The sequence below is a fragment of the Homalodisca vitripennis genome, chromosome 4 (genome assembly GCF_021130785.1).
Source record: "Homalodisca vitripennis isolate AUS2020 chromosome 4, UT_GWSS_2.1, whole genome shotgun sequence".
Lineage (NCBI taxonomy): Eukaryota > Metazoa > Arthropoda > Insecta > Hemiptera > Cicadellidae > Homalodisca > Homalodisca vitripennis.
The window spans coordinates 124,255,697-124,271,291 of NC_060210.1; the positions used below are offsets into that span (position 1 = coordinate 124,255,697).

Consider the following 15,595-nt stretch of genomic DNA (forward strand, 5'->3'; position numbering starts at 1 on the left):
TAAAAGACTATGAATCAATGTTTAACCTGCAAAACATCTGCCTGAGGCATTATAGAACTATGAGTAATTTTCTGCATGTAAGCAAATTTAGTTGAATGAGTTCAACTAAATTATTGAAAATAAATCAAAATCATACAATATTGTACATTTAACTTATATTATTTTATTTACTATCTAAAAATCGCAAACTCAATATAATAAATTTAGGTAAATCATCATTTTGACATCATGTTACCATTATTTAAAATAAATCAAATAATAATTTCTCAAAAATAATTTTATTTGATTTATTTCTCATTTTTGTTAACTTCGATTAGAAAACATTGTATTTTTATTAAATTTATAAGTGTTATATAACTGGATTGTATTAAAAAAATGTATTTAAAAATATCTCTATATTTAAATGTATATTAAAAAAAGTATTCCATGTATAAAATAAAATGGTACAGAACAGAAATACCTATTACAGAACTATTCCACCCAAAAGAGTAAAATAAATATTACTATATTAATACCATATTTGATATTAAAAATTGAAGCATAAAGCTTTCTTAAACCATCAATGTAATTTTTTTTAAACTACTTATTAAAAAGAGATTACTCAAAAGAGTACCAAGATTTCTGACCCTAAAATTTCCAGTAATAACTGATAATCAGTATAAATAGACACATCAAGGAGTATACTGTTAATGTTACAGGATCATTAGATTCTTGCTATATTGACTCATAAAATCACATATTGAACAAACACACAATAAAATGTACTGTTCTGTAGAACATATAGATTAGAAATAATACTAGACTGCAAAACCTTTATTATACATCAACAATATTTTCCATTGCCGCAGATCTTTGTATTATTCAGCAGTTATTTATATTCAGTTTGAAAATAACAAGAGTATTGGGAATAACATATATTTGCACAAGTAATATGAGGCATATTACTAGAGTAAGGGCTGTCAGCTTATATTTAAATATTGACAGAATACTGAACACAGTTTATGATGCAGCACCATCTATTGACTGTTGACAAAGACACTACAGATGTTGTTTTCATTCAGTAGTTGTTTGCCAGCTGGTGAATACACATCACAACGTAGCAATTGCTTTTTCTGCTTGTTGTGGAGTGAGCATTATGATATTATTTTGAGAGCAAAAAGAATTTCATGATCTGAAGTACACTTTGTGTGTACTTTAAAGTGGTTACTAAATTTAAATATGTAAAATCGACGATGTAGGCAACTGTTGTCTGATGCAATCTTTCTTTATTAAAATGCACATCCACACACTCACAGGATTGTTTTGAACACCGTCCAAATAGTCCTGATCTTGCACCTAGTGACTAGAGTAGGAGGCATATAGCTGTATGCATGACTGGAGTAGGCCAAAGTTGTACAGTCATGCATAAAAACAGATTGGTCTGTATACTGTACGCTAATCACAAGCGAGTGGGGAAGGTAAGCGGTGGCATTGCCTAGTCTACGTTTGCAGAAATGCACGCTGTTTTCCCAAGCACTATACCTCTCCGCCACCCTCACTAGCAAAGGTCGTGGGAACAGCTACATGCCTGCTACTGTACTTCTTCGTGTACTTAAAAAAGTAGCTTGGTGAAGCTTTGAAACGATGAACTCAAGATTGACGCTGTCAACTGGTTCAATTCCCTCGTTGGTTTACTTCTATGCAGAAGCTTTAAAAAAGCTGATAAAGTATTACTAGAAGTCTTCAGAATCACATGGTGACTATGTAAAAAAGTCAGGTAGGAAGGTAATAAACTAATACCACCTAAGAGACTTTTGTCACAAACCTTTTTCTTTTTTTATATTACCAAACAACCCTTATTTTAGAAATATGCCTCATAGCTTCAAACTTGGTCTAACACACTCTAATTTGACCAATTTTAGTGAGATACAGCTGTTAAATACTTATGCTATGCACAACTAACAACTCACGGGTTCAACAACTAGTGTGATTAAAACAACTATACTGTAAATTGAAGGAAAACAAAAAACTTTTGCTAGCTGTGTCAATAATCAGAAATGAAAGCACAAAGGTCTACAGCAGTGAGTGGGTGGAAGCTCATTCATAACGTCTACCACGACTCTAACAGAAGTCAGCTGCTAGCACTACGTTGTCTGCATACAACGTCCCTCCAGCAATGGCAACTATACTGAGTAACTGCATGTACTGCAACTGTCAACTTAGCCTAAGCGTACTGTTCACCAGCTTCATACCATCTATGCTAACATTAAAACAAATCAAGCATTTATAAATATAACAATTCATTAAATGTTTGGTGGAAACCAAAAGCAGGTTTTCTTATCTAGTTATCCATGACTGTTGATTTGGATTGGTTGGAGCTGTTATAGACATACAGACTACAGAGGAATGTGAAAATTTCAAAGAATTCTGTGTGAGCTGCTGAAAGTTATCTATGTTTTAACTACTGAAGACATTTTTAAGGTTTATACACAAAATAAGACCTAACAAATTTGGTGGCTGTCAGTTTTGTTTGCATGCCACTAATTTACTCTACAACCAGTTAATAAATTAAAACCAATTGAATCTATACAATTTTGCAGTTATTTGTCGTTTATCTAACCACAGTCAAACCGATCGTTGTTTCTCGATAATTGTGGGGGCTCATTTTCAAACATCCGTACGCAGTGATGTGGTAAGCAATTTTTTTATTACAGGAAGAAGATAACCCAAGAAGATGAGATAACCCAAACATCATCAGAAATCGAAGATGTTTTTAAAATCCTTCTAAAACTTGTTTGCTCTTTTCACCGTCCTTGTCATTTTTTTTAGTTTTGCAATTAGTAGGTGCTATCAAGTGTGTAGGATATATGATGGTGTATTAGTTGTTCCCTCTCTAGCCTTTATCATCATGGGTGCAGCTCAACAGGCTGCAGAAAATATAGGTCATCATCTCAGGTAGAGTGGTGTGGCAGGGCAACTCACTATCTCAAATTTATGGATTTTGGAATGTCATTATCTCAATTGCATGGGAGAATTCTGCTTCTCTTGGAATCCCAGATCAAAATTATGTTGAACTCCTTCAGTTTCAAATCAACTGGTTTCTTTAAAAATATGCATGAAAAGGGTTCAAGATGTCCTGTGCTGGGTCAGTTACCATGCATTAGAGATTCTGCTTATGTTATTTAAAGTTTCCAGTGTAAAGGTGATTGTAGTAAGTAAATGTCATGATGCTATATGCAATACATTGGGGATGGCAGTAATGGCTGGCAGGCTGGACGTTAGCAAAAGAGCAGTTATTTGACACATCATGAAAAACATGATAAAATCCTTGTATGATAAAAAACAAGTAAATTATGTTGTTGTGGTTGGTGTTCATGCATCTACGTTGAGTGATCAGTATTTTCTGGAGGTAGTAAAGTTTTGATGTCACCAGTAAATATAACTGGATCTTTCTCTAATGTACAATGTTTGAGGCCAGTAATATTGTCTTCTTGTTGTAAATGACCACGTGGTATAACATCTAATCATTTCACAGCGCGGAGGTGTTGGTTAGTTTAGAGTTAGAGGAATCATGCCATTCATCACAAAGATTCTTCAGGCAAGCAAACAATTCTAATCTTAGCAGCATTTTCAGTAAGTGGAATAAGAAGTGTAAGAGCTGTTATGGTCAAATGGTCCATCCATCTATCCCTCATGTTATTGGTGCATTAACCCTTCAGCGTGGTTTCACTTGAACGCTACGTTTTTGTGTAGACAGTATTTCTATGTGATCTATCTACCACAGTTGAAACTATTTCAAGCAGTTATTTTTCTGAATAGTTAAATGAGGAATATCATTATATATTTTTGTCATTACAGTAAACTTACGTTAATCTCTGGCAGAGTCAGGACTTGAGACATATCGAATTATCAAATATGCCGGATTATTGGATATATATATATATATATATATACATAAAACATAATGTGGACATAATAAATAAGCAATCACAGTAATACATGTTTTTATTGTTAAAATATAATCTTCAGGTAGTCCTCGTTAAATGTGGATCTATAAGAACGATTGTTTAAATGGTCCATCAATACTATACCATCAATACCACCAAATATACAGAGTGTAGCCTATGCATCATAAACAATTGGGCGGAACATGGTTCAGGTTTATCATGGTTTATCATCACAGCCCTGTACCATACTGCCACTGCCAGCCTCTCTAGACACTGTGTCATTGTTTAGAGTTGTCCTTGCATAAAAAACTTGTACTGAGCACAATTATTGTGAAATTTACCTACCATTACTAGACACAATTGAATTGATATGAAAGTGCAACTGGTAACACAGGTTGCCTCTTCTTCATGCCTACCTAAACGCTGTGTTCGTCACGAACAGAAACAATATTGTTTCATCTTAAATGATTGATGTTTTTAATTGTTCAGGAAAAAGTTACTTTATCCAAAAGGCATGCCGGATTACTAAGTGTGTCGAACATTAAGATGCCGGGTTAATGGAATTTTATCCTACTAAAAATATTTTGTTTGTTTCATTCAGCTGCTTTTTTTAACCAGACAGATGATTGATATCAGCCGATCATTTCAACATTGTACGAGGGGTATTAGAAAAATAAGGTTCCCTATGCCGCCGAGACAGAATGCGATATGTTGGGAGAAATCTGGCAACACTGTCTTACTCATCAGCTGTATCTCTCTTTATCCATACCACTCGCGCCTCGCTACGTCCAACAGTGCCGGCCTAGCTGCCTTCGAAGATGGAGTTCCCTATCGTTGTTACCGCCAGATGCGAAATTCATGCTGTGATACGTTTTTTAAATGCAAAACAGATATCACCTATTGAAATTCATCGTCAGTTAATCCAAGTTTATGGTGAGAAGCATATCCAAGCAGCAATCACGTGAATGGCGTCACTCAACTTCACCTAAGCCGAAGACATTCAAGCAAACACAGTCTGCTGGGAAAGTCATGACAACCATCTTTTGGGACAGGAAGGGCCTGTTTTTGATCGACGTTTTGCCTCATGGAACAACAGTAAACTCTGACAGACATTGTGACACATTAAGAAAACTGAGAAGCGTGATCCAGAACCGCCGGAGAGGAAAATTGTCCAGTGGTGTGAGGCTTCTCCATGACAACGCTCGACCTCATGTCTCACGTCAACTCAAGAACTGCTGACAAATTTTGGCTGGACTATTGTGCCCCATCCCCCCTACAGCCCAGACCTAGCCCCAAGTGATTATCACTTATTCCCAAAATTAAAGGAACACTTGGGTGGCCAACGCTTTAGTACCGATGATGAAGTCAAGGAAGAGGTTACTCGATTCCTCAAAGGATTGGCGGCAGAATTCTACAACATGAGGATAGAAAAGTTGGAGCATCGTCTACAAAAGTGTTTGGACAGAAATGGTGATTATGTGAAAAAATAGCTTAACTTTTAAGTTTTAAATTGATGTATAACACCAAGTAGAAATATATAGCTGTCTATTTTAAAAAATCATGGGAACCTTATTTTTCTAATACCCCTCGTAAATCACAATGTTCACTGCCATTTAGAAAGGCTTACGTTTACATTGTTCTAGTCACAGTGTTTTAGTCAATATACATAGTAAAAGAGAACACTTTTTTATTGAGTACAATAAGTTCAAAATAGTGTTTATTTCCTTGTTCCCCATACTGTTAATTTATGTTGTTGCCAATGAAACTATAGTGCAGCTTGGAAATCTGTTGGGACCAGAGCACTTAATATCAGTACTGTCCACCTCTTACTATACTGATTTACTTATTTCACATCACATGTTGTACAGGGGAATTTTTCTCTCCTCTAAAAACACATAAAATAAGAAACTATGAAAATATCTAAGTAGATATTGAGTATTATACTAAAATTAGCTACTTGTTAATTTATTTAGCATGGTATTCAGCAATAAAAACCTTTCAATCTAAAATAAGTCTACAACTACAATACATTCAGAGAACTAGGCGATAAAAAAAGAATACTGTGATAATTCAACCTAATTATAATACTATGATGATAAAAGTCCCATAAGAATAATGTTAATGACTAGTATGCCTTATTCTGAGCATAGAGTTATGGTAGTTGTTTAATTTTCTAAGTATGACTAAAATGTTAAAATGTGTACAACGCTTTTTTAGGCTAACACATTGGTGTCATACTATCATGAATTTTTTCTGGTTTATCTGGTGTTGACTGGAACAACTCTCTACAGTAAGACTAATAAATTTTAAGATTTCAATTGTAGTAATAATGTTTCTACATACTGTGAACCAAAAAACTTAGATAATAGCTTTTTAACATTATTTTTATTTATTGTTTTTTAAATCCAACAACAATACACTGTTTAAGAAAAACTGAAAATGTGTAATTATTACATAAGGTGTAAGGCTAAAATAAGTTTCAAAATTTTTGAGTTTTAACAATGTTCTTATGGGGTAAATAGATCATTAATCCTATATGGTCCTTTCACTATAGACAGCTTTTAATTTAAAAACTAAAAATAACATGAATGTGTTAAAAGTACTACATTCAAAGTCTAAAACGAAGCAAAATTTTTTCTAGCTTAATTATCATGTTAAATGAACTACTACTAAGAATAAAATTTTACCTATTTATGAACTATAAAACTTGACTTAATAATAAATATTCCACGATATGGTACATAAACATGAGAGATTACCTGAGATCGGGGAGGGGCAGGAAGTCAACGTCTATGAGAGGCCTGAGGCTCGGTAGACTGTAGGCTGTCACATGACCGCTGGAGATGTAGCACACCAAGCAGACACTGTCTGTCTCACAAACATTTACTTAGCTTATCGACAACGATCTCTTCATTCATTTTTGTCAGGCTTGTGTGAATTTCAGAGCCACTATATATTTCTAACTTCAAATAACTCGTGCAATTAGTCTAGATCAATTTACTACCAATTCAGACATCACACTTTATTCATCATCATTTATTTATATACAGAAGTAAACTAGCTGCATATCTACATGAGAACTGATTATGAACTAGTAAACTCGATTATCAAACCATAATGTTCAGAAGCATTTAGAGATTTTCTTCACTACCAAAATAACAATTTCCGCACAATAATATAAATCTGATGCTTATGCAGAAAGCGACCACGTTTATACGTAAGACGAGAAGTAGTCAGGGTAGCAATGACACATTGACATTGGTGTGTACAGTGGTTTAGTACGCTTCTATGTGCAAAGCAGAGTGAGCATTAATGTTTGGATGTTTGTCCAGCTATAAACTGGAAACATGAGTGCTGTAATAGAAAATCCAGGCAAATATAAAATTGGTGGTTTTATGGGGTAGGTCTAATTATTAGTGAAGGTCTAAACCATCAATGGGTGCGATTTAATCAGAATGGAAGTTCAAATATTCATGATAAAGAAAATAGTGGTAGGCTTCTCTTGTCAGTGATGACTTCTGAACAAAGAGAAAGAAAGAAAAACTTTGTGAGAATTGTCACTTCACAATTTATGAACTTTCCAATCACTTTCCTGAAAATTTCACAGTCTTTTACATGAGACAGTGACAAAAAGACTAGGCTATCATAAGTTTTGTGCTTGTTGGGTACCAAACAGAATGAGTTCTGCCGTACATTATTTCTCAGTAAGACTTTGAAGGAGAAGAATATTTGGACAGGATTTTTACTAGCGATGAGAGTTGGGTTGCCTACTGAGATAGCAATCAATGCAATGGCGACATACCGCTTCTCCAAAGAAAGCCCGTCAAACTTCGACAGCAAGAAAAGTTATTTTTACAGTTTTTTGGCTAATGGTATATTATTAGTTTATATGATGGAACATGCTTCCAACATCACTTCTGAAGTCTACTGCGATACTTTGAGACAACTAGGAAGAGCGATACAAAACAGGTGTCCATAGCCTTCTGACATGTGGTGTTGTGTTTGCACATGACAACGCTCACCCTCAGAGAGGAAGAACAAAGGAACTGTTGGCCAAGTTCAAATGGCACCTTTTTATGTCATCATACAGCCCATGATGTTTACGAATAGGGTATTCCAAGGACTGTTCAAAGATGTGACATGTGCTTGAATCTGTTAAATAATTATGTAGGAAAAACAGAGAAAATGTATGGTTTTCAGATGTATTTAGTAACAATTTTGCATCTTCATTGGCTTGCTTCCTATTTCAAAATGACGTTACATTCTGGATAACCCATGTTTAAACTGTTGGTTTCATCCAGGCCACCTCACATTTATCATGAGTAGTTGACAGAAAAAGGTTATATAAATCCATATCCTCTCCCAAATTTTACATAAGCTTACATTTCATATAAAAAAATTCAAAATAATAGTCAGTAAAAAATTGCCTTAAAATACTGAATGTACAAAAATAAATTGAGAATTGTAGGTTCTGATCTCAAAATTTGTACACAATTTGAAAGCATTATTACAAATCATTATTTCTTTGCTTAAAAAATTAAAAATAATTATAAAATGGCAGTTATTCAAGTTAACAAATTTAAAAACTTAATATATATATACTTTATTTTCTTTAATTTTTATTCAAAAGTTGGAATTATGGATTATGATTACTTACAATAAGATAATATTCTCAAAACTATGTCACAAGATTACACTAAAAATTCTTTTCTCAATCCAAAGTCTTAATCTTTTGAAAAAATTCAAAAAGATGTAAATATTAAATTAAAATAAGAAGATATGTTGGATTGCTTATTTTATTTAAGGTATTTAAAAATTAATTTTTTTCATTATACTTATCTCTATTTGTACTCTTAAAGGCCGCTTCACACCACGGTCACATTACGTAACGTGACAATTTTTCAAAAGATCTGTTTCCATAGTTAATGGTGTAATTCACACCAACCTCGTAGAACCTCACAGACACCACAGACGTCGGCAGACGAATCTGCGGAATCGCTCCGAGAGCGATCTTTTCAAAACATCTGTCGACGTCTGTGGCCTCGCGCATGCGCACTGGCTCACAATCCCGCCGTGCACGTGTCGCGCAGTTTTTGCTGTAACTCTTTACAAGAAGCTGGATTGCTATTTTTGTTATTTATTATAGAACAGTTAGTTGAAGCCGTCAGAACGCGTCCACTGCTGTGGAATACAGATTTGGAGGAGTATAGAGACAGCAATTTAAAGGACACAGCATGGGGTGAAATAGCAGAGCATCTGGAACAAAATAGTAAGTAGTTCTTAATTGTACTTGTTCAAGCTTAAAAACTTTCAAAATAACCCTTCACAATTGAGTATAGTTTAATAATATTGACAACATAAACGCATGTTAATATCTATTTCACTGGCTTTAATATTAGAATACATTTGTATCATTTATACTCTTTAATGAACAGCCCAAATTCAATTTAGTACAGAATCTCGCAAGGGTAAAAAAACACGACTTAAAAAAAGAAAAACACATGCATGTTAAATACAAATTGGCATTATGTTTATACAAAAGTGATTCAACGGAAAATTACATATTAAATAATGTTCATATACAGACAGTAGAATAATCATTCTTACTACATGCCACAAACTGTTAGCAAACATATTTTTTAAATCTTAATCATACACAAGAGCAGAATACATACAAATTGTTAGAACAATTAATTGTTGTTTTGGTTATCATTAGATGTGGTTCCACTGCCATGGCACACTTCCTTTCTTGGACATGAAGTATTTAACAAAGTGATTTCTTATCTCGGTAGCTTCTTTAGATGTCTGAGCACCATAACGAGGAATAGGTTTCCATGCTTTGTCATAAGCTTCTAAACTTTCCTCAGGCGTCACTACTGGAGAAAATGATCCCTTTAAGCAAAGATAATTGTGGAGGACGGCTGTTGCTTTGACTATCTTGTTTACTAAGTGCAGCTTACAGTTTAAGGGTATGAAGTAGATTTGCCATCTTTATGCAAGAATGCGAAAAGCATTTTCAACTACTCTTCTACATCTACAAAGTCTATAGTTGAAAATTCTTCTTTCGTTGTTAAGATTAGTAAACGTACCTTAGGCATAGCGCCAATCTTTCTCTGCTGGAAATACATCTTGTGTAGTTGGTATCTTTTTTACTAATATCGTTACATATCAATGTTAAGATCTCTTCATACTCAGGTTTAGATAGCCGAAAGTATGTTGTGAATCTGTCATCTTCTAGCTCCAAATCCTTCATCAGATGATGATACTCGCTGCACTGTTCCCGTCTTTGGTTGATAGAGTGTACCCAGTGCGTTCGGTTTGTAACCGAATACAACAGCATGAGTTCCTCTTCACTACTCGAACTACTATCGCCGTCATCCAACCAAGACACATTTTTAGTGAACGCGCTATCGCACCACGAACCACTTGCCATGTTACCTGCTTCAACTAAACCGACTGACAGAGCATGTACCAGTCAGTATCTGACAGACGTCGGTGGCGGTGTGAACTGTACGTCTGTCACGCGACATCTGTCCCTTTACGTAACGTGACATAGTGTGACCGCGGTGTGAAACGGCCTTAACAATGGTATTTATGTGCTTCTGCCTAATTTGAGCATAAGAATTTACATTGAAAACTATTCAAGCTAGAGATTTTATGGAGACTAAACAAATATTTTTACTACCATTTGACATTTTCCCTTAAGGTTCTTATGTGTAGTATAAACTATTATAATGGTGCTGACCTTTCAAAGAAATAATTTCTGCCTTGACAACAAAGTCGGTGTCTGCCAGTTGCTGACGGTAGACACAATTCTGCGAGGGGAGAGCCACAACCCGGGCCTGCTTCTCTGACACCAGGGCCACAAACTGCCGATCACACGTCACCTCGGACGCTCCCAGTGGCGGTGACATACGGCTGTTGTTCGTACTGCTCTTAGTTGGCGTCCCTGCAACACATGACCAGTGTTGTATCAATCGTAAGTAGTTAAATGTTGCTCACAATTTTCTCAAATACATTTAAACCAGAATTGGTAGTTACTAAGAAAGGTGACAGTTAAGTAGTGCAGCATAGGCAGAAAAACATGTATCCAGTATAAAATTTGATTTGCAGCATTGATGATAATCATAAATTCTTTAGTATCTTGGTGTCACATGAATAAATTCCACTTTGTTCTTAATTTGTTAAGAGAAAGCTGATGCAAGTAGACAATAAAAGAGAGATCCCAAATGAAATGTCCTAATGTATCCAGAGCTGATGGGCTTAACTGCCAGGAAGAGTCCAAGTGGCTAAAGGCCAGAGGGCTAGGATTATAGGAGTTTAGGGTAAGAATAGCCAGAAATATGGAGTCAAGGAATGTAATGGCCAGGCTGAATAAGAAGAAGAAATAAAGACCATAGAAGGAACGCTAAAGATTTGTGGGTACACAGCAGCTAGTGAAGAAGACCCAAAGCAAAGAATAAGATGTAAACCTGATGTCTCCTATCCAGGAACTATCTGATCCCATGTGTAGGAACCAAGGAAGACTTAATGCTTAGCAAACCTATTGGTTTGTAAAATTTAAAGGGTAGATGCAGTTCTGAATTTCTCACTAGAGCTGTAGGCTAAGAAATGACCACAGAAAAAAATCTAAATAGACTAGTTGTGTAGATAACTACCTGTTAACTCTGGCTTCACACACAACTACTTGAATTACAGGGATATCATGGGTATATCCCTTTTAAATAGCAAATCAAGTGCTCCTCAGATAAGTGATGGTCATAATTAATCAAAGGAACCATTTTAAAGTACCTTACGAGCATTCTCAATTTTGTTCAATTGAACTTTATAACCAAATATTTGGTTGTGGGCATTGTTACAGTACTGCTTTTGACCAAAAATTCACATAGAAGCAATGAAGTGTTAGTAGGTGTATTGTCAAGGTGAAAAACCCCATGCAATAGTTAGTACTCCTGCAATAGACCATTTGACGTTGTGCCAAGAATATTCATTATGCACTAAGCCATTAAAATCAAAGAACACAGTTAGTATGGAAAAAGCACACAGAAGAATCTTCATATTTTTCTGAATTTGTCAAACCTTTTCATTCTTAATGATCCAGGGATGATTGAGCCTTAGTTACCACATGATATAACATAAGTAAATCCATGTTTCGTTACCTGTTATAACATGTTTCAGTAATTCTACATCGTCGTTGACTTTATTTAGTGGCTCCTGAGCAACAATTTCAGAACAAATTTTGGTCTTCACATTTCATACACAAAATGTTTGAAAAAATGTCATGGCATGAACAAATTAATTTGCCAACATTATCAGCTCTGATCATAATAAGGCAATTGTTCATAACAATTTCTTTCACTTTTTTATTGGTTAACGTTGTTCTAAGCTTTGTTAAAATTTTTCACACTTTGCTACTTATTGCTACCATTCATTTTTCATAAAAAATTTGATACAAATTTATTTATAAATTTTTGTATGAACAAAAATCACTGAGTTTATAAAACACGTCTAACCTTAGCAGATGAAACTGAAAATGTAAACAGTGAATACAGCTGGAAATTGTATTAAACTTAGGAAGTAGGAGCATGAGTACCAACAAAATAACAAAATCTTGACAATCGGACTTTCCAAACCTGTGAAACTTAAAAATTCCTGTTACTTTTTGATCACACTTCGTACAAGTGGATAACTTCTAGGACATGTAAAATAGGTTATTTACAAACAATTCAGTAAATCTCAAAATTGAACTTTCCCATTTACTTTTAAATAATAATTTGAAGGACAGTGGGGCAGGACCTCTAGTTTACATAAGAAGCAAAGAAACAGCAGAGACTTTGTTTTCAGTTATGTGGGTGTGATGATACTTACCTTGACAGCATAAGTTCTCACAAAAATAAATTGTAATTATTGTATTGTTGAATTTTAAATGAATGAATAATATTCCAATAAGCAAGAAGCATTTACAATGTATGTCAATAGTTGTTTTAATTATTTTTGTTTCACAACATTTGTCTGTAACTAATGTTTTTAGGCAATAAAGAATAAAAATATGAATATATGAATGAATGTTTCAAATTTAATATAATAGCTCCACAATCAGTTATTGTAATTAAATATTTTGATGGATTTTTTTAAGTGGATTAGTAATGCTAAAGTGAACACAGTATAAACACAAACATTCTGGATTGACTTACTTTGTTTGCCTTCGTCCTTCCAACTCTCATAAGAGTAGGGAATGAGAGCACCGTTACAGTCGAGGAAGGACATGGTGAGGATGCAGCCCTTGAGCCTGAATATGGTGCCGCAGGGAGAGACAGCTACAGGTTGTGAGAGACGAGAGTCACCAGCAGCCGGTACACTCAGCATCACAGTCAACACCGAGCCGAGACTCGTGCCCACCCACAGCGTCGGGTAGGTACTGGCTTCTGTGGGCAACAAGCCCACATCACTCTACGTTCATCTCTAATACAAGTACTTACACCTCTAACTGAAGGGACATTCATAGTTCATAGTTCAAACCATCCATTGTCGATTGGGATTATTAAGAGAAATTGTTCTTGACAGTTGAACGTTTTGCACACATCCTATTCCTGTATATACAGTATGATTTGTAAATTGTTTTATTGAAACACTTTGTCTTGCAACTGATGTGGCAGGAGTAAATTCCCAAACATATAAATACTAACTGTCACCTGTATTATATCTTCATTATAACAAGACTATCATAAGTTTATTTCTTCTTATATGGTGAATACTTCCATGTATTGTGTAAAAACAACTTTCAATACAGTGGGAGGCATATAGCTGTGTGCATGACTGGAGCAGGCCATAGTTGTACAACAAAGCATAAAAACATTGGTCTTTGTTTAATCACCAGCGAGGGGAAGGTGAGCGGGACATTGGCTAGTCTATGTTTGCAGAAATGAATGCAGGTCTCCCTGCAGCATGCCTTGCCGCAACCCATACTGGCTAAGGTGACAGGCATAGCTACACAACTCTTACTGTAAACTAATTCCAAATTTTTAGCACTAAATATATTTTTATAAACAACTGCTTAAAGAGTTAAATACCTGTGAAGTCTTAAAATAGACTTAAAACATGATCCAGACGCTAGGGTAGGTTCACATTTCACCTTCCTGAAGGATTTTGATGTTACTAAGATAATAAAATTTAGATTACACAGAGTTTGGAAAGTGTGTTAAGGAATATTCTACAATTTATCAACCCCCCTCTTCAAATTAAACCCTAGGAGGAATTGTTATTTCCTCAGAGAAACTATTTATGAAATTCTTAACACAATTGGTGAACCTGCGCACATACGGTTCAAATAGCCCTGATCGGGGTTGTCTTGCAGCGCTAAATACCTAAACATTATCTGCATCTGTTAATCCTTGTTATACTTTTTGGCGCAGTGAATGAATTAAGAAGTGTTGACATGCAAAAAATGCAACCTTTATCACCCCTAAGCCTACAATAATTTGTCGAATTAAGGTAGTCTCACCTGATTTTTTTGTATAGGAATCAGCAAAAGAGAGGCACTGGATAGCTTCGGAGCTAATGTTTTCCAGACTGGACATGCTGGAACTCCGAGATCGAGAGAACGAACTGTCCAACTTATCTGTCGTAACAGACACTTGAGTCAGTTTGTACACTGCAATAATCTTATGGTTTATATTGAAACAATATTGTTACACACTTCAGACATTATTATTTTTTATGACAGAATATTGATATGTATCTATTTTGTAGAAAAAGACAAATTAAAAAAGCATATTAATGATATCTTCATCACTAGGAATAATAGTGAACTGTGGTACATTTTTAAATAATTTTTTAAAACGTTTGAAATTATCTATCTACTACAACTATAATTAACAAAATTTCTAAACATATGAGAGTAAAACGTGGAATGAATATTGATTTTCCAATTAACAATGTAATTTTGAAAAAAAGTATAGCTATATTTTCAAAACAGCAAAATTGTCAAAGATTATACATTTTATATGCAAGATATTTACTGTTTCTTCAAGTATGGTTATTCTTATTACAACCATATAGTGTAATATATCCACTTACCAAAATCCAATTGTTTACACAAAGAGAACATATTGTAAAAACAAACCTCCCCTTAAGAGGTATTATATAAAGTGAAACACAAATTGTTTTACACTAAAGATTAAAGTAAATCATTAACATCTGTGTTGAACCTACAATGTAAATGACACAGAGCTATAGATTTCTATGGTGAATATTACTGGTTATGTTAGTCGAGCCAGTAATGCAAGCGAATGAGCGAGCAGGTGAGCTAATGACCGCGGCAAGCACATGCCTGCAGTAGATACTCTACGCTACCCTTTACCATTCCCATGGTCTGATCAGATGATGATTCATGCACAAATCATGGTTCTACATTTTCAAATACTTCAATGTCACTTTATTTCAATGCATAAATCAAGGGTGCACCAGAATGAGTTATCATCCGCACAGCGTTTTACAATTGTAACTTAAGTTTAATCATCTGTAAGTTTAAAGAAATGTTTATTCTATTTAAAAAATATAAGAAAACATATATTTTTCACTGGTTAATTTCATTTATTGGCCTTCATTTTATTATTGAAAATCTGATTTTACAACAGACATTTTTTATTATAATCGAGTGAATCGAAACT

The 15,595-nt window shown here is 34.6% G+C and overlaps 1 protein-coding gene across 9 annotated transcripts in view; it reads right to left on the reverse strand.

Moving 5' to 3' along the window:
- The window catches only part of LOC124360103 (syntaxin-binding protein 5), a 698,891-nt gene that overhangs the window by 18,755 nt on the left and 664,541 nt on the right, over positions 1-15,595 (reverse strand). For 5 of the 9 annotated variants that reach the window (XM_046813425.1, XM_046813421.1, XM_046813423.1 and 2 more), the window contains exons 15-18: positions 14,428-14,544; positions 13,121-13,351; positions 10,672-10,875; positions 6,686-6,794 (exon numbers count right to left, since the gene is read on the reverse strand). In XM_046813425.1, the coding sequence (XP_046669381.1) occupies positions 6,686-6,794; positions 10,672-10,875; positions 13,121-13,351; positions 14,428-14,544 (661 nt within the window). The remainder of the gene's footprint in view (positions 1-6,685; positions 6,795-10,671; positions 10,876-13,120; positions 13,352-14,427; positions 14,545-15,595) is intronic. The other 4 variants (XM_046813426.1, XM_046813422.1, XM_046813424.1 and 1 more) reach the window with 1 other exon arrangement.